General features: G+C 39.8%; 1 protein-coding gene and 1 long non-coding RNA gene across 3 annotated transcripts in view; one reads left to right on the top strand and one right to left on the bottom strand.

Moving 5' to 3' along the window:
• Positions 1 to 3,980, bottom strand: part of Zdhhc15 (zDHHC palmitoyltransferase 15) — a 110,458-nt gene extending 106,478 nt beyond the window's left edge. For both annotated transcript variants that reach the window (XM_048417934.3, XM_087903203.1), the window contains exon 1: positions 3,845 to 3,980. In XM_048417934.3, the coding sequence (XP_048273891.1) occupies positions 3,845 to 3,980 (136 nt within the window). The remainder of the gene's footprint in view (positions 1 to 3,844) is intronic.
• Positions 3,981 to 4,080: 100 nt separating this feature from the next.
• LOC146889155 (uncharacterized) lies at positions 4,081 to 13,260 on the top strand. The gene is made up of 3 exons (XR_015000253.2): positions 4,081 to 4,163; positions 4,782 to 8,140; positions 9,543 to 13,260. It is a non-coding gene; the product is annotated as an uncharacterized LOC146889155 (long non-coding RNA).
• Positions 13,261 to 24,956: the final 11,696 nt, after the last annotated feature.

Here is a 24,956-nt window from a genome sequence, read left to right as displayed (position 1 = left end):
CAGGCAGGAGGTGTAGGTGGGAAAACCAGACAGGAAGTGGAAATGATGCAAGAAGAGCAGGAGAATTCTGGGGAGGAGGAAGTTGATTCCTCCCATTCCTGCCCAGATCACCGAAGCAGCAGGATGTGAGCTGCCCCACTGAAAAAGGTACTGAGCCACATAGCTAACATAGATCAGAAAAATGGGTTAATCAAGATGTGAGAATTAGCCAGTAAGAAGCCTGACCTAACGGGCCAATCAGCTTTATAACTTACAGAGATCTGTGTGTGGTTTTTCTCTGGGACTAAACAGCTGGGGGAACTGGGCAGGACAGAAACCCATAAACAAACAACCCTTCATGCTACAACAATTAAGGAAAAAGCCATGAATTTGAAACAGTGCAAGGGAGTGTGGGGGCAGGGTTAGAGGGAGGAAAAGGAAGGAGGTAATGATGTAATAATTTTTTAATTAAAAATAAGATAAAAATATAAGTACAAAATTATCACCTTTAGTTTCATTGCCTGATATTTAGGAGAGATGAGGTTCTCTTTAGAAAGAAGTTAGCTCTTTCATATTACTTTTTAAGTAATCTCAAAACCCTAATTTACTGTTTTTGTTACGTTGATAAAGGAATGGCTTTTTTTATCAGGCAGATTTGACTTACAGTTCTCAACTGTATACTAAATGTAACTTTAGGAAATTTTGATTCAACATTTCTGAAATCCAGGTCATACATTTGTTCAAAGATTGTAAAATGAAGGACCAGCAAGAGGGCTCAAAGTGTAAGGGCATTTGCCACCAAGTCTGAGGGCCTGAGTTCAATCCCCAGAACTCATATGCTGGAAGGACATAACCAAGTCCTACACTTCCTCTGACTTCCACAGCATACTGTGGCACATCACTCCAAACACCACACACACACACACACACACACACACACACACACACACACACTCCATTTAAAACATTAGAAAACATTTAATATTGTAAAGTGAACATGGCATCACAGAATGGTGGAGCCAGAAACAGAAGTCAAGGCCAGGCCACATATATTACTGATTTTTATTTTTTGACATGGGTTCTACCTATATTATAGAGACTTGTTTTGAACTCCTAGACTCAAGTGATCCTCCTATCTCAGATTGAAAATCTTTGTTGGCCTTAGCCTAGTTTAAAGAATGCTAACTGATACTAAAACGTTAAACAAACAAACTGACTTCAAACTTTCCCAGTAGCTGAGGATGTCCTTGGACTCCTGATCCTCCTGCCTCTACTTCACAAATACTGAAACTACGTGTGCTACCACACCTATTTGCTCTGACTCTTGGTTTTACCTCAGCTTGTTGACTCAATTTACATATCTGCACAGTGGGCATAATAATGGCACCTACCCTATATATCTGTGAGGATTGAATGAGGTGATACATAGACTGGTAATATAGCTACAGTAATGAGGACATTTTGTTTCCTGGCACAAAGTAAGTACTATGTGAGACCTAACTCTCACCATTACTGATTTTTAACATGATTTCTTGGGGAACTCATATAAGTCAGTACTAAAGGACTTTAAAGTAGGTTTAATAGTGTTTACATTGTGGCATTGTTCCTAGGAGCAGTGTCCACACAATAACAATGGGGCTGAACTTTTGATCTCTTAGTTAATCATTCAAAAAAGCTAAAGTGAGAAAGTCAGAGAACAACTTCCCAGTCACTGCATAGTCTACTTCATGTACCTTAATATTGGGATGAAGAAAGGGAAAACAGCCTAAATATCGATCTATGAAAGCAACAAACAAAATTTATTTTTAAAAGCCTTTTCTGTATTTCCATAACATCGTTAAGAAGGCCAGATAAAAGCCAAATCTTAATGTATAGAGTTGACTAGAAGGAATTATTATATCAGAAAAACATGGTAACTTCTTGCCTCCCTACTTCACCTAAATCTGTGTAGGGGTGGAGTTTACCAAATATGTAATAGAAGGAGGTTTATAAGTGTAGTTGGGTCCTGGGGCTGAAAAGTAGGGCAATAACTGTAGTATTTTAGGTGTGAAGTTAAGATAGGAGGAAATAAATGAGTTGTGGGAAAGCAAATTTGAGATGTCTGATGGAGCAAGTGGGGTGACAATAAGAACCCCACATTGAATAAAGAGGAGAGAATGCTGGTCACAAGTGTATGGATTCTGCTGGCAATGGAATTCTTGTACTGACGTGATAATTGGTATTAATGAGTTCTCATTTAAAAAGATATGGGGACTCTTCAATGGTTTTTGAGAAATTTCTCTTGAGAGGAGAAAGGACATATTATGAAAATTAATTTGAGTTTATGAGAATGTTAGAAGGCCATGTGCGATAGACAAAGGATTGGGGGCATGAGAATCTAAGTGCAGGGGACGGATAATACAAGGAAGGGTCTTGGATTTTGTGTTGTGAAATACTATAGAACTCTGAGTTTGAAAGAATGAAAGATATGGTGGGAAACATATTATAAATAAGGAGGGACTAGAGTAGTTCTTGGGGAGGCCGGCCACGACATAAGAAAGGCCCAGCATCATTAAAGGGGGTGGTCTAATAAGAGGAAATGAGAAATGATATTCCCTTTGGAAAGGGGCAGAAAGTGTTACAGACTTCAGCAAGAAAGAAGTGAATTTCCCAGGCTTGGGAAGGCAAGGGGGCAAGTGCACTCCTAGAGGAAACAAGGACAAAGACCAGAGACAGCTAGTGACAGAATGTGGTGGGGGCAATGGGAACACACTGGAGGGGTGGAAAATGTCTCTCAGAAAAGATAACAAGGAAAAATCACCACTCTCATGACTTCGCTGTATGCTCTGTTCTACATGTGGTGTGTCAGAAAATAATGCGGGCCCTCTAATGGCAAGGAGTTGAACGCTTCACAAAGTGGAAAGGGAAGAGGCTGGAGGGCACCCTTAAGTGATACAATTAAAAGCCCTAGAATGAGAAGAGAGTGTTATGTAGAACCCCACACCACTATAAGAACTCTGAAAATGAGGAAAGCCCACGGGGAAGGAAAGAGGAAGGCTTATCACCACTGTGTTAACTGTGAAGTAGAACAGAACATACTGAGAAGTCATAAGAAGGTGAACATACGAAGTCTCTCTCTCTCTCTCTCTCTCTCTCTCTCTCTCTCTCTCTCTCTCTCTGTGTGTGTGTGTGTGTGTGTGTGTGTGTGTGTGTGTGTGTGTGTGTACTCCGGGATCTTAGGGAAAGGATGGAGGGATACTACTGTAGGAAAAGTGAGATTGAACAGAATGCTCTAAAGTGAGAGGGAGAGGGATCATAAGTGGGTGGAGATGGGAAACATGTCAGCCTGTGTGTGCAGAGAAAAAGTATGGGTCCCAATGTGGGAAAAAGGTGAACTAATGTAAGAGTACAGGAAATAGTTTTGAATTCCTAATAGGGAATCCCCAGCACGGAAGGAATCCTAGTAGGAGAGGAAAATGGTGGGACTCTTAGTTGGATGCATTGGTGGAGCGGGCACTTTAAGGACACAGGATATGGTGCTTCCTCAATTGATTGGGTGGGCTCAGAAGGAGAAGACACAGCCTAAGTGGTTACTCTGTACAGGAAAGGGGAGATCTAGTGGGAAGAGCCAGGAGATTATCGTGGGGAGGGCAGAGAAATAAGAAAACCCAAAGGAGCGGCGAGGGCGACGTGGTGGGACCCTCCTGGGAGGGCACGTGGGAGATATTGTGATAAGCCCAAGGTTGTAGACTAGGAGTTTTTTCTGGGAACGAAAGGAAAACCGCAGAGTGAGGGCTGAGCGCACTGGGGACATCAGTGGGAAGGATAGGGCAGACGATTATGCTAGAGCATAATTTCCCCACTTTTTGTGCCCAGCCCCACTTACCGAGACAGAGTTCAAAGACGTAGGCATAGTAGGACCAGAGAACGACGAGGACAATAACGAGCACTGGCACCCAGGACAGTACCCGGCGGCAGCACCACAGCCCCCCAGACAGAGCCATTTTCCAACCCCGCCGCATCTTCGGCTCGAAGATCGACCGAGCAGGCCTGCTGGCGCCGGCCGGGAACAGCTTGGGCGGCGGCTGGGAGGCGGGAAGGCGCGCTGTGCGGCGCTCCACTGCCTAGCCTGGCGGGAACCGTCCCCAAACCGCTGCCACCTGTGGGGCTGCGCTGCCCAGCGCGCCCTGCCTGGCACAGTAGGTGTGAGTCAAGGCTGGAGGTTCCGGGCGTGATGGGACAGAAGGGGGTCGCCAGGCAGTCCAGGCCGGTGGGCTCAGAGGGATTGAAGTCCCTCCCCTTTCCACCTTTCCCCCCACCCCCAACCCCTTGCTCGGCTCAGCTTGCAGGGTTGGACCTCTGCAAAACTGTAAAGCCTAAGAATTGTGGATCCGCCCGTCTGCCCTTACTGCACTGCGTCCTCCTTCTCTTCAATTCCGCTTTTCCCTATCTTCCTTCCCGTCTCCCCTTTTCTCTGCTGTCCCAACCCCCAGACACACAAGTACACAGAACTGTGTGAAAGATGCACACCACACAGTAGCATCTCATGAATTAAAGGTCATCCATCCCCATCCTCCACTGCTGCTTGAACAGTATGCTTAACACGTAGTGCCGCAGTCTTTGCCGGGGTAAAACCCTTGACAGGACACTCCTTCCTCCCTTTCTGTCCTCCCTGCAGAATTAGCTTAGTATAGTTTCAGAATAAACACAATGGTGCAGAAGTCAAGCGACGGCCACAATGATTCTGTGGTCAGTGAAAGCTCTAAAGGTACTGAGTGCTGTTTGATCTAAGCTTTATTAATAAAGGCATTTTTTTTTTTCAGGCAGAAGAGAATGGATGACCTTTCAAACCAGAAACATGTTTGAAAAGGCATGGCATAATGAGAATTCCAAAGTGTTCCAAGAACAGCCGGTGTACCTTGAAGAGAGTTTATGGGAGAGGAGAGATGGAGATGAGACTGAAAATTCAGTGACGCCAGGGTATGAAGGCTCTTCTGTGCCCTGTCAGAAACTGGGAACACTATCCCGAAAAGCGAGCTTGAATGTCTGCAGAGGTGGAGGGGCGATGGAGAGGTGTCACCGTGGTATTTTTGTAAAACAATAGGCAGAATTTCTGAAAGGAAGATAGCCTGGGGCAGGGAGACCAACCTGGAGGCGATTTCATTCAATAACTAATTTGGGAGTAGTTGCTTTCTGTTAGGTCAACTTTAGTAGAAATAAAAAATGACAAAGCGGGGACTGCCTGCCACCCACAAGCTCATGTCCTCATCCAGGCAACAGGTTGTTGTTTTTGACACAAGTACAATAATAGAAGTGTGGTAGGTGGGCATTTATGTAATTCACATGCATTGTTCAAATGATTTCCAAAGGTCTAGTACATGAAGAGATCATAATTTCGCTGAGACCCAGTTTTGATTTACATTCTGTGTAACTGATGTGTGGGAGCAAGAGGTTTTAAAAGGTTGTCTTGTGTTTGAAATATGTGGTTATACATGCAATAATGTTCCTAAAGCTTTATTGTTGCTTTTCAAATGAAGATAAAGGTTGATGTTACCAAAGTAATAATGTAATGAAATGTAGAGTATATTTTAGTTACAATATTTAATAGCCCGATAAGTTCTTTAGCTCTGAAGTTCTGACACAAATACTTCAGATTTCCATTAATCATGGATTTGAGGATCTTAGAACTTTTATTTTGAGATCGTCACATCTACTTTGTTTAAATCGAGTATATTTGTGGAGGTAATGATTAAATGTAGAAGAAATTCTGAGCTAGGCTGAGTACTGACTAGCTTACTATGAAGGTGACAGGCTTAAAGAGGGAATTTGGGGGAAAGGAATTCCACGTAAAAGAAACTATATAATGGTGAAGATGTATAAAACTTTCTGGCATGTTTGAAGAGACTGTAAGGCTGTCTCATTGGAAGGTATCACAGTAGGCTAACATCTTGATTAATATTTTGACAGCAAGAGTTTGGGCATTAGGGGTTGGAGAGCTGGCTCAGTGGTTACAAGAGCTAGTTGTGCTTCAGGAACCCACATCAGGTCCCTTCTACCTGCCTGTACCTGTATCTCCTGGGGCTCTGGTGCTCTCTTCTGAGCTCTGTGAGCACCTGCACACCTTACACACACACACACACACACACACACACACACACACACACACACACACACGTGCGCGATTTAAAATTAAAAAAGACTGTGGGCCAGATGGTGGTGGTGCATGCCTTTGATTCCAACACTCAGGAAGCAGAGACAGGAGAATCTCTGTGAGTTCAAAGCCAGCCTGATCTACAGAGCAAGTTCCAGAACAGGTTCCAAAGCTACAGAGAAACCCTATCTTGAACAACAACAACAACAAAAAAAAAAAGACTTTGGGTCCAAAGCAGGGGAAGAAGAGGCACATGGAATTGGTTGGGGAAATAAACAATAGAATTTGTTAGTCACTTGTAACAAGTGAGGGGTGAGATGAGTCAAGCTAACTACCAGATTTCTTACTTCAGCAGCTAGAACAGTGTTGCCTGGCACCACCACAGAGGCCACCGTGAAAGGAGGAGGTTGGGGAGAGAAATTGAAAAGTTTCATTTTTAGTCATGGTGAGGTTTGCCAAATTTTCTTTTTCTAGTGTAGATTGGGCATTAACCAAAGAGCTTTGGGTGAGGACCTATTATGTAGAGAGTTCACGTGCAGATTAAAATGGATGGCTAAGAACCAAGTTCAAGAATATATTGCAAGATTTAGCAAAGTATGTTCATGAAGCAGATATGGACTAGTGACTTGTTTTGTTGCTTGTTTTTCCTCCATTTCAGACTGAGCATTGAAGCATAGGGTGGCTGAAAAGTCCTAAAAATCAAGGTGCCAACCAGTTCAGTTTCTCATGAAGACCCATTTCCAGTTCATAGAGAATTCTTTTCACTGTCTTCACAGGAAGTATTTGGGAAGTTCCTGGAGGTGGACGTGTCTCTTACTTTAACACTAATCTCATTCACAAGGACATAATCGTTTTCCAGCGGTTTCCTCCTCTGTTTTATTCTTAATTTATTGATGAGCATAGTGTTACATGAGTGCAGTACTAACATTAGCAGGTAAAGGCAGGAGGCTTGGGGGGGGGGAACATTCTCAGCTGTATACCTGATCTAGCTCAGCTTCAGGCTGGGTTATTTGAGATTCTTCATCAAAACTGTAGTGATATTTTCATTGTATTTTAAAAAGGTGTGTCTGACGAATCAGAATGCTAAGCAGCCACACTAGTCAACCATACAGGCCAGGCAGTGGTGGCACATGCCTTTAATCCCAGCACTTGGGAGGCAAAGACAGATGGGTCCTCAGTGAGTTTGAGGCCAGCCTGGTCTACAGAGTGAGTTCCAAGACAGCCAGGGCTGTTACACAGAGAAACCCTGTCTCAAAATCCAAAAAAATAAAAAGTAAATAAAAAAGGTCTCCCTCACAGACAACATGGACAGGGAGAACTGGAGTGGAGAGAGAGAGAGAGAGAGAGAGAGAGAGAGAGAGAGAGAGAGAGAGAGAACAAACCTAAACAGCGACCTTTGAAGTAAGGAGAATGAGGCCCCATAACGACAATTTTCCAGGACTGTGATAACACCACTAAGCTGAAAAACACTACCTAAAGATTGACTTTGGACTACAAACTGCTCAGGACCATTTCGAGGTGGCTAGCTGAGAGGATTCAGCCTCACAGACTACTCTAGCCAGGACTTGAGACAAACCCTGCACTTTCCCATTAGGCAGAGACTGGACAACAAATGATACAGCTACCTCTCCCAGGACTTGACAATTAACCCAAATTTTTCTTCTCAGAATCCCCGAAAGATACCATCACCCAAAGACAGCAAAAAGTAAATTTAAGAATACGATGTCCACATTCCCAAGAAGATTCCCACTCCCTCCACAGACCCTCCCCCATCACCCCCTCCAATCCTAAGAGAGGGCAATGCACCCCACCCTGTGGAAAGTCCAGGGCTCTACCTACTACATCTAAGTTGAGTAAGGTATACATTCAACCAAACTGTCTCAGTGGATGAACCCTTCATGGTCTTGAATTCCTTGCTCATACTCTCACTCTTTCCACTCTTCAACAGGATCTTGCGAGCTCAGTCCAGGGCTTCGATATGGGTCATTGCCTCTGTTTCCTTCTGTTGATAATCATCAGTCTGACTACAGGGTAAGGCCAGTTCAGACACCCTCTCCTCTATTGCTTAGGGTCTTAGCTGGGGTCATCACTATGGATTCCTGGACATTTTTCTAGAGCAGGATTTCTTACTAACCCCATAATGGCACCCTCAATCAAGATATCACTTTCCTTACTCTCATATCTGTCCTTCCTCCAACCCTTCAAGTTCTCCTCAACACCCCCTTCTCCCCTTCATTCTACCCCCTACCACCATGATCCCAAATTTTTGTCTGTCTCCAATTTCCAAATGGGTCTATATATGTTTTTCTTTGGGTTCACCTTATTACTTAGCTACTCCAGGATCATGAACTATAGGCTTGATGTTCTTTGTTTATGATTAGTATCCACTTACGAGTGAGTACATACCATACTCATTTTTTTTGAGTCTGGGTTACCTCACTCAGGATAGTGTTTTCTAATTCCATCCATTTGCATGCAAAATTCAAGATGTCATTGTTTTTTACTGCTGAGTAGTACTCTAATGTGTAGATTGTAGATGTGCCACACTTTCTTTATCCATTCTTCAGTTGAGGGGCATCTAAATTGTTTCCAGGTTCTATTACAAATAATGCTGCTATGAACATAGTTGAACAAACACTTTTTATAGTATGATTTTTATACTTTTATAAAGTATAAAAAATAGTATATTTTATATACTTTTATAGTATGATTGAGCATCTTTTGGGTATATTCCCAAGAGTGGAATTGCTGGGTCCTGAGGTAGGTTGATTCCCAGTTTTCTGAGAAACCACCACACTGAATTACAAAGTGGTTGCACAAGTTTGCATTCCCACCAGCAATGGATGAGTGTTCCCCTTACTCCACATCTTCTCCAGCATAAGCTATCATTAGTGTTTTTTATCTTAGCCATTCTGACAAGTGTAAGATGGTATCCCAGAGTTGTTTTGATTTTATTTTCCTGATAGCTAAGGAAGTTGAACATGTCCTCAGCTATCTTTTGGCCATTTGAAATTCTTCTGTTGAAAATTCTCTGTTTAGTTCAGTACACCACTGTCTGATTGGGTTATTTAGAATTTTAGTGTCTAATTTTTGAGTTCGTTTTATATTTTCGAGATCAGTCCTTTGTCTGATGTGGGGGTTGGTGAAGTTTTTCCCATTCAGTAGGCTGCCTTTTTGTCTTATTGACTGTGTCCTTTGCTTTACAGAAGCTTCTCAGTTTCAGGAGGTCCTATTTATTTATCGTTGCCCTTATTGTCTGTGCTGCTGGGATTATATTTAGGAAGTGGTCTCCTGTGTCCATGCATTGAAGGTTACTTCCCACTTTCTCCTCTATCAGGTTCAGTGTGGTCAGGTTGTATTGAGGTCTTTAATCCATTTGGACTTGAGTTTTGTGCATGGCGACAGATATAGATCTACTTTCATTTTTCTACAGGTTGACATCCAGTTATGCCAGCACCATTTGTTGAAGATGCTTTCTTTTTTTCCAAAGCATAATTGATGTGGAAGTTCAGCCAAAAACATCTGGCTAGGGTGTGGCCGCCTGGAGTCCAGGTAGATAAATGGGGGAGATAGGTACGCACACTCTCTGTGCAGTACTTGCCTGACCCATTTGGACTTCGGACCTTCTACTTCGGTAGTGTGAGTTTTCCCCATTTTTCAATTTTTAAATTATATCTGTTGTTTTGAAAAGAAGAGGGATAATTTGTGATGGGATAATAGATTGGTAATGTGAGTTATTGTTTTTAGACAATTATATTGATATCGATTCTTGTATATCAATACAGTTAAATTATATTGAATATTGTATGCATGTATGCTTCTACCTCTGTTTGAAACATTGTTTATGTATTGACATATATATTTACCATATTGCAGTGTATACTACTACCTCTGATCAAGATACTAATACATTGTTTACATTTGAAGGTCATTGTTCTTATTTATTGCAAGTTGTTTATTGTCTTAGTCTTTAAGTTATATAGGTATTGAGAATTATAGATCAATAGTCATCTATGTTTGTCATATTTATATTTAGGCTAATCAGGTTCTTTAGATACATAGAAATTATATTCAGTATAGATAGTATAATCTTCAACCTCTTCAAAGAACTGTAGAAAATGGCCTTTAATCTAACCTAGAGTTCCATGGTAGTGAGACACAATCACTCCTGGCAACACCAATATACTCCGTAGAGAATGTTGAGCACCAAAGACACTCCACCTGGAGCCTTTCTTCTTGGCAGAACTGGCCTTTGGGCAAAGAAAAGCCCATACCTCGACCACTGACAGAGATTCAGAGTATCCGTAAATAGATAAAACATGACTGTCATATCCTGCCAAGACAGGGTAAGATAGTTCTGAAAAGTTTCTTGCCTTTGAAAATGGTATGTCAGTTATGTTAGGCCTTAGCAAAAGTTGGTTGCCTCAACATTGCAAATGAGACTTTGGGTGATTGCCCAGGTAGTCAGTTGTCTCTGTCATTTGTTGCACATTTTGGAAGTTTCTCGGTTGTACTTCCTGTTTACTCAAGTAATATTACTTCCTTCTCAAATCTTTGATGAAGATGTAAACTCAAATAAACCCTTTCCTCAACAGCTGATTTTGGTCAGTGTTTTAATCATAGCAATAGGACACAAACTAGATCAACCACCAAAACACATCCTAGACCACTTAGAGATTTTTATATACACTAAACATTCCTGTACAAGATAGTTGTTGAATAGCTTGCTTAACTCTTCACAGGGTCTTTTGTAGAATGGACCTTATAAATTATGATGAGGTCTAAAATGATTTTTTTAATTTATGGACTATACTATTGATGTCACTACTTTCTAGATTGCTTTTGTTTACCATTTTCAAAAGCCTAACTAAAATGTATTTTGATATGAAGTTTTTTTGTAGTATTCTACATAAGATTCCCTCAGCTTTTTAAATCTGTAGTTTATGTTTTTTGACTAGCGAGTTTCTTGGAATTACTTCTTTAAATTTTCAGTGCTACTTTCTCCAGTGTTGGGATTCTGATGACATGACTATTAGATCTTGAACAATAGCTCCTCACTATGCCTCAGGTTTTGTGTATGCGTGTGTGTTATTAAAAATAGTAGGTAAACACTCTACCGCCACCAAAGTATTGCCATTTCATTCTTTTGCATTTTATTTTAAGACAGTTAAAGGGATGGTCACAATATCTCTTAAGAATGTCTTCATCTCTGCCGTGCTAGTTACAGTTTCCCTCTTTCTATTTTAATGACCCAATCTTGAAGTTGAATGTGTCTGTATCTTAAACAACAGCACGAACAGAATGCAAGTGTGGCCAGTCATACTCAGTTTGAGTAAGGTAGCTGTGCATAAGAACTATTCCTTTATTATCTCTTAGGTTTTAGCTACTTTTTTAAAAGATTTATTTAATTTTTGGTTATTTGTGTATGTATATCTGTGTGAGTGCTATGTATACATGAGTTCCCATAGATGCCAGAAGTGGGTGCATGATCCCCTGGGACTGGAGTCCAAGCAATTGAGATCCACCTGACATAGATACTAATAATGAAACTCAGATCTTCTGCAAGAGCATCAAGTGCTCTTAACTGCTGAGATGTTATCTCTCCATTCCCCCCTCATTACATTTTGGAGGGCTGGCACAAGCAATTCCATATTGTTGGACTGAAGCAGGATCTCTCCATGAAGCCTAACCTGGCCTCAATCTTAATGGTCCTCTTAATGGTCCCAAGTGCTGTAATTTGAAGCAAGCACTACCATACCTAGAATAACTTTATTTCAATTCTTACAAAATTCTCCCTTCTCTCTGAACAATATTCCTGAAGACATGGCTGATTAAGCTTCTAGTAGTTTGCTCCCTACTATCCCTCGTTACCAGAATAAGATTTTTCCTGGTTAGACTGATTTGATCCCACACTGCAGACTGTGACAGATACCAGGAACTCCAAACAGTGCCACCTGATAATTAAAAGGTATTGGATATCGGTAAATCAGTAACCAAGCACTTAATTTAGGTTTATTTTTGTAAAACTTTGTAACTAGTCTAATAATACTCTGCAAAAAAAGTCTTCTCTTGATAATTGTGTGTTTGTAGGGCCTTCTGACTACTGTTAATATTCTCCAGAACAGCTTCTCTTTAAAGGAACCTGATTAGTGTTTTTAGATGCTAGGATATTATATGCTGGACAAACAGAATGAACTCCAGGTGTGCCTGGACTAAGCGCCACTCCTTTTGTGCCTATTGCAGGCTTTGAATAAGTCATAAAGCATTTGTTGTATTAACTTCTTGCCATCTGGATTGTTTTATTTCTATTTGGTTTTCCAGGTCACTGAATCTTTCTTTTGTTCCCTCTGTTCTGCTGTTGAGCCCATACACTGAATCTTTAACTTTTGTTATTGTATTTTCCACTTCTAAAATTTGAATTTTATTCTTATTAACATCTTATGTATCTTTGCCAAGGCTCTAGTTTTCATATCTCATGGGTATTTTTAAAAATTTATTTATTTATTGAAAATTTCCACCTCCTCCCCTCCTCCCATTTCCCTTTCACTCTCCCCCTCCCCTTCCCTCTACAGTCCTAAGAGAAGTCAGGGTGCCCTGCCCTCTGGGAAGTCCAAGGCCCTCCCTCCTCCATGCAGGTCTAGGAAGGTGTGCATCCAAACAGACTAGGCTCTCAAAAAGCCAGTACATGCAGTAGAATCAAAACCCAGCGCCATTATCTTTGGCTTCTCAGTCAGCCCTCATTGTCAGTCACATTCAGAGAGTCTGGTCTGATCACATGCTTGCTCAGTCCCAGTCCAGCTGGCCTTGGTGAGCTCCCATTAGATCAGTTCCACAGTCTCCATGGGTGGACACACCCCTCACGTCCTGACTTCCTTGCTCATGTTCTCCCTCCTTCTGCTCTTCATCTGGACCTTGGGAGCTCAGTCCAGTGCTCCAATGTGAGTCTCTGTCTCTATCTCCATCCCTCGCTGGATGAAGGTTCTATGGTGATATGCAAGATATTCATCCGCATGGCTCTCATGGGTATTTTTAATTGTTTAGTGGAACATATTAATCTTGTGTGCTTAAATTTTATGACAGGTAATTTTAATGTATCTCGCCTCAGTGTTTAAATCTATCGATTATATTTTTTTAAATTTATTTGAGATCTTCCTGGTTCTTTGTATGAGTGAAAAATAAATAAAAACTAGTTTATTTGGACATTATGTTGTGAGGCTCCAGATATTGTTTCAAACCCAGATCTTAGCTGCTTTCCTCAGACAGCATTGTAGCAGGGAAACAAGCAATGGTGACACATGCTACTAGTAGGGTTGCTACCAGTGGGATGAAGTCTAGGCTCCTCACTTGGCATCTATTGCTACCTGAAGGAAAGAATTGGGAGTTTCAGGCCCTTATAGGTCCCCTAGTGATGTCCACTTGGCTATGAGGCAGAATTAAACCTTGCTCCCAACCACGACAAATGAAAACACGGAGGACATATGGCTCATTGTCACTGGGTCCTAATGTTAAGATACTAAGATCCAATAGTCTTCTGGCATCTTTCTAGAGTGTAAAAGTGAAAATATCATGCCCCATTTCTGCCTGCTAGTTCTGAGTGCAAGTACCAGTCTATAGTGATACTACAGAAGGAAAACATCATTATTGCTTCACAGGGACTACTTGATCTACAATATTGTTGGAGTGTGGAAAAAGAAGAATCCTCACTATGCCAGGGTACAGGCATATACCATGGGTTTATACTGTCTCCCCAGAAGACACCATGGTATGGAAGTATGTGTTATTTAACACCACCTGGTTGGGATCAAATCTTGGGCTCCCTACAGACAACACACTGAGAAATTGGTACACACTGAGAAATTGGTATACACTGTTACAATCTAGTAGGAGTCTAGATTCCTGGTCTTTCTTTTTCTCTCTCTTTCTTTCTTTCTTTCTTTCTTTCTTTCTTTCTTTCCTTCTTTCTTTCTTTCTTTCTTTCTTCTTTCCTTCCTTCCTTTCTTTGTTTTTCTTTTTTTTATATTGATTGGGTATAGAATTATGGTTTTTCTATGGCTTTTTAGCTGATAGAGATGTTATTATCTAAAAGATGGCGATCAAAAGACATCTTTTGGGAGTTGGTTCTCACATTCCACCTTGTTGAGATGAGGTCTATGTTCAGTTTAATTGTTATGTATTTATTATCATTATTTGTATGTGTGTGTGTGGATGCATGTGTGTGTACATATGTGGAGGACAGAAAACAAGTTTGTGGATCTGCTTCTCTCAATCCACCTTCACATGTGTTTAAGGGATCAAACTCAGGTCATCAGGCTTTTCAGGCAAGTCCTTTACACACTGAGCCATCTCATTGACTCAAAGTGGGTCTCTCTTGTTTCTGCACCTCCATACTCCAAGTTAGCTGGTCCATGGGCTTCTGGCCATGAGCACTGGGAAGAGAGATGAGTGCCTCTATATTAGACTCCTTTCCTGGCTCAAGGGATCAAGCCCAAGTGATCAGTCTTGTATATCAAGTATTTTTACCTGGAAAGGTATCTTTCTTATCCCTAAGAGATATTTTTTTGTTTGTCTGTCTGTTTCTTAATCTTACTGGTACTCTCTCCTGGTCCTTTAGTTAAAGAGAATATTTTCCTCCCTAGGAAAAGCTTTTATCAGGTTTACAAAGACAATAATACAGCATAACTGAAAACTATAAAAATCAAATTAGCAATAGGCCAAGGATTTTTTTTTAAAGAATCCAGAGGAAGTTAAAAGTAGATTTAAAGAGTAATCTAAAATTTTACTGTTTTTGGTCTCTTTTCCAAAGTACTGACAATATAGAAATGATGAGTATGACCATCCTATGAAAACATGAGCATACATTTCTAATTCTGTTCTATCATCTGTCAAATGGGGGAAGTAATGTCTTTCTTGTGGAGTCCTAGTGAAGAGAATAGAATTTTTATATGGTACATTTGTTTTATTTTATTTTTGATCTCCATGTATTTCTGTTTACAAGTTGCTGCTTTTTCTATAGCTCCAAGCCTGGGATATATAAGGCAAAAAGAAATTGGAGAGTTAAGCACCCCCCACTCCAATCTGGCTCCAAGGTTCCAGCACCTTCTTTCTACCTTAAAGAGTCCGCTTAGCTCATTTGAGCTACCATGCCTATCATTGTTGATGCAGTTGCTTTTGTTTTGTTTTGATTTTTGAGACAGGGTTTCTCTGCAGTTTTTGGTGCCTGTCCTGGAACTAGCTCTGCCTCGAACTCACAGAGATCCGCCTGCCTCTGCCTCCCGAGTGCTGGGATTAAAGGCATGCGCCACCACCGCCCGGCCTGATGCAGTTGCTTTTTAACTCAGCAAAAAATAGGGGAAAGTATGTCTACTATAACACTAATAAGTCTTTCATTCACGTTTAAAAAAATCTATGAATACTCATCATATAACTGACCACTTGCTTTGCCTACACAAAGTCCTGAAAATCTCTGCTTATCACTTCCCAGTTAAAATCAATATTGCTTGTACTGTTTGTTATTCTATTTCCATTTGTGCTGAAACTTGGGCATGGTCACCATCCTCTAAGTTAAAAATCAGGTTTTTTGTTTGTTTGTTTGTTTCGGTTTTTCGAGACAGAGTTTTTCTGTAGCTTTTGGAGCCTGTCTTGGAACTAGCTCTGTAGACCAGACTGCCCTCGAACTCACAGAGATCTGCCTGCCTCTGCTTCTCAAGTGCTGGGATTAAAGATGTGTGCCACCACTGCCCGGCTTTAAAAATCAGTCTCTTGATCCCCATTCTTTCACTGGTCTTCATTCTAATGGCTAAAATTATCACTTTTTTCTTTGAATGATAGCCACCTAGACATGTTTAAACTGCCTGGATTTTAGAGCACAGGAAGTTTGATATTTTTTCTCTTTCTCTTGCACTTCCTCTTCTTGTTGTGGGAAATTAATGGGCCTTGATCATATCGAAAACCCAACACTTCCGGCTCTCTGCAGCCACTCAGAACTAGCAGTAAGATCCCAGAGGTTCCATATTAGTTCATACATTTAAATAAAACCAGTACTGTCACCTTCCCCGTTATTCGGTCTCTCTAGGTTAATCTTTAGCCAAGGCCACTATCCTGACAAGGGCAAGAGGAAACTTTTGATAAGTTTTGTCCAGTAAACAGGGGGGAGGGTGTACTAGAGCAGTGGTTCTCAACCCTCCCAATACTTCAAGCCTTTAACACAGTTCCTCGTGTTGTAGTGACCTTTCAACCATAACATTATTTTCATTGCTACTTTATAACTCAAGTCCACATCACTCAACATTATACCACAAACATTGACTACAGAAAACACTCAAATCTCCTTTGGTAAACAGAGGACCTTTTCTAGGTGACCGAACAGTGAGCTACCTTACTTGCTAGGTCTCTACATATCCCTCAGTTGTTCTACCATTCGCGAATGGCTCTCCTCAGACAGGCCTTGACCTTAGAAAAATTTCTTCCCACATACCACATGAATTAGTTCTTCAACTCATGTTAATGTCCTGTCCCTTTTCCTAGACGAGAGATTCACAGATATCATAAGGTTGGAGTTTATATTATTTTAAGACCACATTTTTGCTTTGTAGGTAGGAAAATGTTTAGTCCTTAGATGCTAAGGGTGAAGACTTTGACCATCCAAACTGCAAAAGGAGAGGGATGTTGGGACTGTCAAGCTGCCTGCAAGCTGTGTAGAAAGCTTCAGGACCGCAGGCTTTTAGGAGTTGTCATTCAGCCTATAGTGGGCTTTCTGGTGATGGGGCTGCTTTTGAGCCATCCCCACTCTTTGTAAATAATCCCTCAAACTGCACAAATGGAGGCCAGATTATCCATAAATATGTATATTTGCATTGAATATCATTAATATGTAGAATATATGTTAATAAAAATACTTTTTAAATGGGAACTTTTCCCCCAAACAACTTGTGATCTGTGGGCCATTTGCTATGTCCTTAAATAAATCTTGCATATTCCCTTATTGACTCCTTTAACTTGGTCTTTTTGTTTACTCCATAACTATGTCATTCCAGTCCATGATCACATCTTATCCTTGACATAAGGAATTTTTGTCTTTCCTGAACTGACAATTTTATCACTCTCCTCCTGCATTGAAGGCTATATTTCCCATAAGGCTTTTGTCATTGACATTATATCTGACAATCAGCTATATGACTATGGATTTGAGGACACCAAAGAACCAAAGAACAGAGTAAATTAGTCACTTTTCTCACTGCTGTGATAAAATATCTAACAAAGAATGTTAAGGTAGAAGCAGCTAATTTTGACTCAAAATTTAAGGGCACAGTCCATCATCGTGAAGAAGTAATGGTAGCAGAAGCAAGAGGTCACGTTGTGTCCGCAGTCAGAAAGTGGGGGAGTGAGGAGGAGCGCTGGTGCCCTACTTGCTTTCTCCTTTTTCATTTCTCTGGTAACACAGGCCCATGTGGAATGGAGCCACTCAAGTTTGTGATGGCTGTGCCTGCCTCCATTAACCCAAAGTGGAAGCTCCCTCACAGTTATGTTCAGAGATTTATCTCGTAGGTAATTGTAGATCTTGTCAAGTTGATAACCAATATTAACCGTTGCACAGGAGTTATATGATTTGTTCAACTGAACATCTTACAGACACATAAAATATTATGGTGCACAAACTAGAGACGTGATATACTTTTATTTTTATTTCACAAAGAAAATGTTGAAATCAGAGATGTTAGGAAATTTGTGAACTGGTTATCCAGGATATAGAACATTTAGACTTCCAGTGTAGCAGTCTTGCTAGTTTCTGTGGATTCATCATTATACAAGAAAGATTTGAATAATATGGCTTCAAAAACAGTTTCTTCCAAGACCACCAGATCTTTCCCTTATTATTTTTCTCATTTTTTTCCCTACAAGAAGTTAAATCATTCAGAACTGTGCCACAAGCATGAGCTTTTAATTGAGACAGTTTCCTTGTGCTAAATAATATATTAAACTTCCTTTAATGAGTATTTGTAGCACTATTAATAAAAATCCAGAGACAAATATTGGGATTCATCCTTAAGGTCAGAAAAGCAAAATAGCCAGCCACTGACTCTTACCTCTACCTCAGTCTGAAATGGCGATCCTGCCTCCAGGAATCTCAGAACAAGTCTGTGTCTGAGAGCTGTTTCCTCCCATCTTATATTCCTCTCTAGGGCGGGGGTTAATGGCATGAATCACTGCCTGGTCTGTAAGGCTGACCATTGGGGCTGTTTTACTCTCTGATCTTCAGGCAAGCTTTATTTATTAAAATAGAAATGAAATATCACTACAAGTATTCAGTGTTGTTTTTTTTCTCCAGAAAACAGCACCACTAGCACACACCAGATATCCTCACATTTCTGAGCTCTGTCTAATGTTGATTTTTTGGGGAGGGAAGGGGAGGGAAGATTCATCACTAGAAAGATCTTACCCAAGTCTTTTAGTTCGACATCAAATCTTACACATCTCACAGTATTAATAACATCTAGATAAACTGAATGCTGTTAAGTTTTGTCTCTGATGTTGACTCCCAAGAGCTCCTGTACCATGTTCTTTACTCTTGATAAATATTACAAAATCCATACAGTTTCTCAAACTTTGCAGACCTTCTATTTCTACAACCTTTGCACATGCCAAACCACACTGGAAAGAATATTATCTCTCTTCTCCTGTTGCCTGTGCAATAATTATTCAAGCTTTAGGTTTCAGATTGGATGTCACTCCCTTGAAGAAGCCTACATTGAAACACAAATCCTGGTCATGTGTCCCTTTTATGAGTTTCCAGTAAACTCGGTGTAAACATTCCACTTTTCTGATAACACAGATCATACTGCATTACATTTTCAATTTCCTGTAGTTCCCACTGGAGCATATGTTCCATGAAAGAAAAAGATTCTGTCCAACATTTTCAATATCTTACACAGTACCTAGATGGAATATGTAGGCTGTTTTAAAATAAATGAACGGACAGAAAGACTGATAAATGTGTGATATATCTGTAGATGACAGTTTAGCATTACAAACTCTTTATTTTGATCTATTTGAATCTCCAGCAAGTTTACCCAGAGCAGACCTTTCTCATACACAGGTCTTCACATTTGCATTTTATCTTTGATACATAAGATTATCTTCCTCAATTTTCCTATAGTTTCCTGAGACTTCTCTATCAGAAGGCATTGGGCTTCTTTATTTTCACATTCAGTGTAACCTAGAGCATTCAATAATCAGAATCCTAGAAGGCTGATATAAGAACAGGTGCATGAGCAGGGAGGTAGGTGGTGTTTCAGGTGGCAAACGTGGACTAGTGAGGGTTAAACATTAACAAAGCAGTGAACGGCAGAATAACTTCTAAATCATGAATTAACCTTTAAGATCTGTCGTATGGATTCTAGCCTACTCCAGTACATGATGTGATTTGAAGTCAGGAGATAAAGAAAGTGGAAAAGTCTGAAAACATTTTTTTGTGAGAAGACTTATCTTTTCACATGACCTGAAAAGAGGTGTCAAAAAGTGTGCCTACATCACACACACCTTAGAAGTTTGACTAAAAGTACAATCAGGATACTTTTGCACTGATATTAGGAGTCATGAACAATTTAATATTATTTCAACATTGGAAATGTACCCAGCTGAGTATGGGTCAGTATATGGGTTATCCAGAAGAATGGAGTATGATTCAAACCTTATTAGAGAATGTGGACGACTTGCTGACTAGAGACCAGTCAGGCAGAAGTGTTTTGAGCTTAAAGACTCCCCAATGTGTCTTTACTTATTTTCTTTGAAACATTTGGAGAATCAAAAGACACAAAGCTTAAATTAATGTGTGTTAATGTATATGGTCCAGTAAAGACAGAAAAGAGAATAATGACCTACATTGACTATTCCCATGACAACCCATTAGCTAGAACTTACCACCACCAGACTGGTGGTACAAAGTAGGCGGATAAAGAAATCTCATAGGATTATGAGTTGCAGAACAGATTCCCAAGTTTCTTCATGTTTACAGCCAAGGAAAAATGCACACTTGTCTTTTTATGCAATTATTTCCTTGGTGATAGAAATCAAAAAGCAGTGAAAAGATTGAAAAGCAGCATCATTTGGACTTATTATACAACTCTCATGCTCACGGTCCTTGAAATCAATAGTGATATGAAGAAGCCAAATTGGAATGGTACTTTGAGTCCTGGACTAAATATGTTACAGAAATGGAAGGGAGAAGCAGGTCCTTGTCTTGGAAGAGCATTTAGCTCAGGCTGAGGAAACAAACTGTCACTCATGGATGACTACAGTAAGCAATAGGGAGAGGAAATCCAGCCTGACTGTGATTTGTCAGAGTCAGGTCTTGGAGACATCCTTTTTCCTTTAGCCCTATTCTATAGGACTTGATAGATACTTGGAATAGTTGTATAAAAATCAATTTGAACTTAAAGAATAAGTAAATTTGAAAAATATCCAGTCAAATAATAAAACATCTGGAAAGGGGCTTTCCCCCAAGTGTAAAAGGACTAGTTTATTTAATACACTGCAAGGGATGAGAGGGAAAAGTAGAATTAATTGCTTGTACCAAAGCCTTGGATTGTTACCGCTTTTTAAAAATGTCATTGTATATATTCATTGTACATGCACTGTGTTACATGGGGACATTTTAATTTTTAAAATATTTACTTTCTTTGGGAGTTGGAGAGATGGTACTGTGATTAACAGCACTTACTGTTTTTGCAAAGAATATAGGTTGGGTTCCTAGCACCCACATGGTGGTTCATAACCATTTATCTGGTATGCATAAAAAATGTGTGTTAGCAAAAACACCAATACACATAACAAATAAAAATAGATGTTGTTAAAATATTTATATTATTTTTAATGGTGTGTGTGTGTGTGTGTGTGTGTGTGTGTGTGTGTGTGTGTGTATGCACGCATGTGCCTATGTGTGTGTTTGTCTCTGTATGGGTACGGGCACATGGTGAATTCAAGTGCCCACAGAAGTCAGAAGAGGACATCAGATATTCCAGAGCTGTAGTTGCTGACAGATATGGGCCACCAGATTTGGATTCTAGGAACTGAACTTGTGTCCTCTGCAAAGAGCAATATACAGTCTTAACAACTGAGTCATCTCTCCAGCCACATAAGGCCATTTTCATAAAGGCATATCATACATATTGAGCACATTCCTCCATACATCCATACTCTCTCCTTTCTCACCCCAACCTGTTCTTTTAGTACTATTCGTTCCCCTAGATAGTTTTTCATCTACTTTAACAGCATACATACATCTTATTTCAAGTATTTATAGAAAGTCTAAGATCCACAAATAAGAGAAAATATGATATTTGTCTGATACGGTCTTAATCTGAATATCTTCAACTATACCAATTTTCCTGAAAATGACAATTTCGTTCTTCATGATTGAAAAAACTCCATCATGTGTATATAGCATATAGCCATTCCTCTGGTGTGAAATACCTACATTGGTTCTGTACATTACAGCTGTAGAAAGTACAGCAATAATCATTGATGTGCAAGGATCTCTGTGATATGTTGGAGTTGTTTGGGTAAAGACTCTGGAGTGGTGTAGCTGGGTTATGTGATAGATCTATTTTTAGTTCTTTGAGAAATCTCCATGCTGTTTTCTTTAGTAGTTATACTAGTTTTAGCTTTTTGAGAAAGCTCCACACTGATTTCTGTGGCCACACTTATTAACATTTCTATGGCAGAATATAAAGACTCTTTTTTGTGGTTTGTTTAGCACATAATTTAGAAATTATGCTAGGGACTGATGCTATGTTACTGTTCTATCCTCAGTAGTCCATAGTGGTTTTTTTTTTTTTTTCTGGGCTCACTATCTACCTCCCAGTCCCCTCTCATACACTTGTTCTTATATGTACTTACATCAGATTCTATGTTGATCAGTTTTTTGTTTTGTTTTGTTTTGCTTTTTCGATTTGATTGGGGCAAGGATCATCTGGGAAAAGGGAAATTCAATGGGGAAAACACCTGCATGAGATTGGTCTACCAGCAAATCTTTGGGGGAATTTTTTTGAATGATGTGGAAGCGCTCCCTCTGAGCAAGTGGTCATGGAAGGTGTAAGGGGTAAGAAAGACAAATATGAACAATGCCTCGCCCAGCCGTCATCAGAGGAGCTTCCTCCTGCAGCAGATGGGAACAAATACAGACCGACATTACACAGAGATTGTGAGTTCTTGGAACACTTAGCCCTAAATAGGATGTTTCCATAAAATCCCTCCCTTCAGGGCTCAGGAAACCCCACAAAAAAGAGGCAGAAAGAATGTAGGATCCAGAGGGGATGGAGGACACCAAGAAAACATGAGCGAGGCACATATGAACTCACGGAGACTGAGGCAGTAAGTACAGGCCTGCATAGGTCTGCACTAGGTCCTCTGAATATATACTTTATGGCTCAGGTTTAATGTTTTTTGGGATTCCTGAGGGTGCAAATGAGTGGGTCTTTGATTCTTGTGCCTTCTCTTGGGCTCTTTTCCCTTTATTCATTTGTCTTGTCCAACTCTAATGTGTTAGTTTTTGTTTTATTTTATATTTTATTTTGTTGTATTTTATTATTATCTCTTAGAAGCCTGTTCTTTTCTAGTGAGAGACAGAAGGATTCAGATGGGATGTGAGGTGGAAAAAAATGGGAGGAGTACAGGGAGGGGAAATTGTAGTCAGGAAATATGTGAGAAAATGTTCTATTTTCAATAAAAGGGGAAAAAAAGAGGTAAATTGATGAGAACCCAGGTAGTAAGCCAGTGAGCAGCATTCCTCCATGGTCTTTGCTTCAGTTCTTGCCTCCAGATTCCTGTCTTAAGCTCCTGCCCTGATTTTTCTTTATGATGGGTTATCAGCTGCAAAATATAATAAACCTTTTCTTCTACAAATTGCTTTTGGTAATAGTATTTATCACAGAACAGAAAGGTGATTTGTGTGCATGTGTGTGTGCGTGTGTGTGTGTGTGTGTATAAGAGGTGTGTGTGTGTGTGTGTGTGTGTGTGTGTTTTAAAATGAAGTTAGCCAATAATATGGCAACAATGCCACTACTAGGCACCACAGGCTAACAAATAAGCCAAGTGCAAAGAATGGGTTACTTCTTTTGGAGCCAGTGAGGTCCCATAGACATTAGAGGCTATTACCATGCTCTTGGTTACCCTCTAGAATTTAATGATAAGACCCTGTTGATTAAAAAAACACATGCTTGAGTTGCAGAACATGTGGAAATCAAGCTGGTACCCACCTAGAAGCTTCATTTTGTTAATTTTGTACTGTTTGCTGTTTTCCTGTCCCTTATTTGTTTAACTACTGTAAGAGTATGGTTCATTCCTCCTTGTAGCCTGATTATCTTTCTCTCTAATTTGAGGTATTCCTTCCAGTATCTTCTACAGAACTGGCTGTTTGGTTATAAATTCCTTTAGCCTGCTTTTACCATGGAGAGTTTTCTTTCTCCTTCAATTCAGTTATGACAGATGGTCTTGATGATTTACTGATATTTGTCTGGGTTGGCAGTTGTCTCTTAGAACTTGAAATACATCATTCCAAGTCCTCTTGGCTTTTAAAGTTTCTGTTGAGAAACATATCTGTTACTAGTGTAATGAGGCTGTTTTTACATATGACTTGGTGTTTCTCTCTTGCACCTTTCAATATGTTTTCTTGCTTTGTATATATAGTGTTTTAACTGTAATGTGACAAGGGGGCTTATTTTCTGATTTTGTCTGTTTGGTATTCTAAATGCCTACTGTATCTGGATGATCATCTCTTTTTCTAGATTTGAGAATTTTTATTCTATATATTTACTGAAAATGGTTTTTGTCTTTAGCATACTTTTATGCCCATGATCCACACATTTGCTTTTTTATAGTATTCTAAAGTATGTTCTGTTCATACTTTCTTATTTAGTTTATTATGTGATGTTCCAATTCATCTACTTTGTCTCCAAGCTCCACTTTTCTGTTTCTTCTTGTTCCATTCTATTGTGCAGCTTTCTATTTGACTTACTAAAATTTTTAATTTTCATTTCCAATATTTCAGTTTTGTTTAATAGCTGAGTAATTATCTTTTCATTGAATCCTATATTGGCTTCCATATTTTATTAAGTTTGTTCTCTTGGAATTTATTCAGGAGTTTGTCCATGTTCTTTGTGATTTCTTTATGCACACTTTTAATCATTCTTTTGAATTCTTGTCTGAGATTTCATCTAACTCACTCATTACTTTGGGATTAAAAATTATTGATGGAGTCATGTCACCTTGGTTTTTCAGGTTTCTTGTGGGTTTTTTTTTTTGCATTAGGACTTGTGCATTTCAAGTTAGGTAATTTTTGGATTTTATTTTTTTAAATTATTCTTTTTATATTTTTATTTATCTTTTATTAAGTTTGGTTTTTGATGATTTCATGCAAGTATATAATGCATTCTGATTAGTCTTACCTCCCACTCTCTAGACTCTCCCTCCCACTCCTGCCAAATACCCCTCTTCCTTCAAACTTTTTTTTATATATCCATGCTTTTTGTTATGTTTCATGACCAAATAATTTTTAACCAGGTCTACCTCTGTAACTGTAACTACACGTTTGAAATTATCCATTGGAGCCTGGTGTGTTCACCAGTGGATAAACAACTGAACACAATTACTGTTGCCCCCAAGAATCCATCCATATTCAACAGTTCAGCAGAGCTAGGGCCCCAGGAGTCCCTCCTTGATCCATGATTAACTGTTGACTGGTTCAGTCGTATATAGCACCAATACTGGCAAACACAGCTGCTGTGAGATCATGATTGCAATACTGCATCATATCCCGAATATAGCATTTGCAGACCTGCTCTCTATTTTCTGA

Source organism: Myodes glareolus, chromosome X, assembly GCF_982192425.1.
Source record: "Myodes glareolus chromosome X, mMyoGla1.1, whole genome shotgun sequence".
Classification (NCBI taxonomy): Eukaryota; Metazoa; Chordata; class Mammalia; order Rodentia; family Cricetidae; genus Myodes; species Myodes glareolus.
This window is presented reverse-complemented; position numbering and strand designations above follow the sequence as displayed.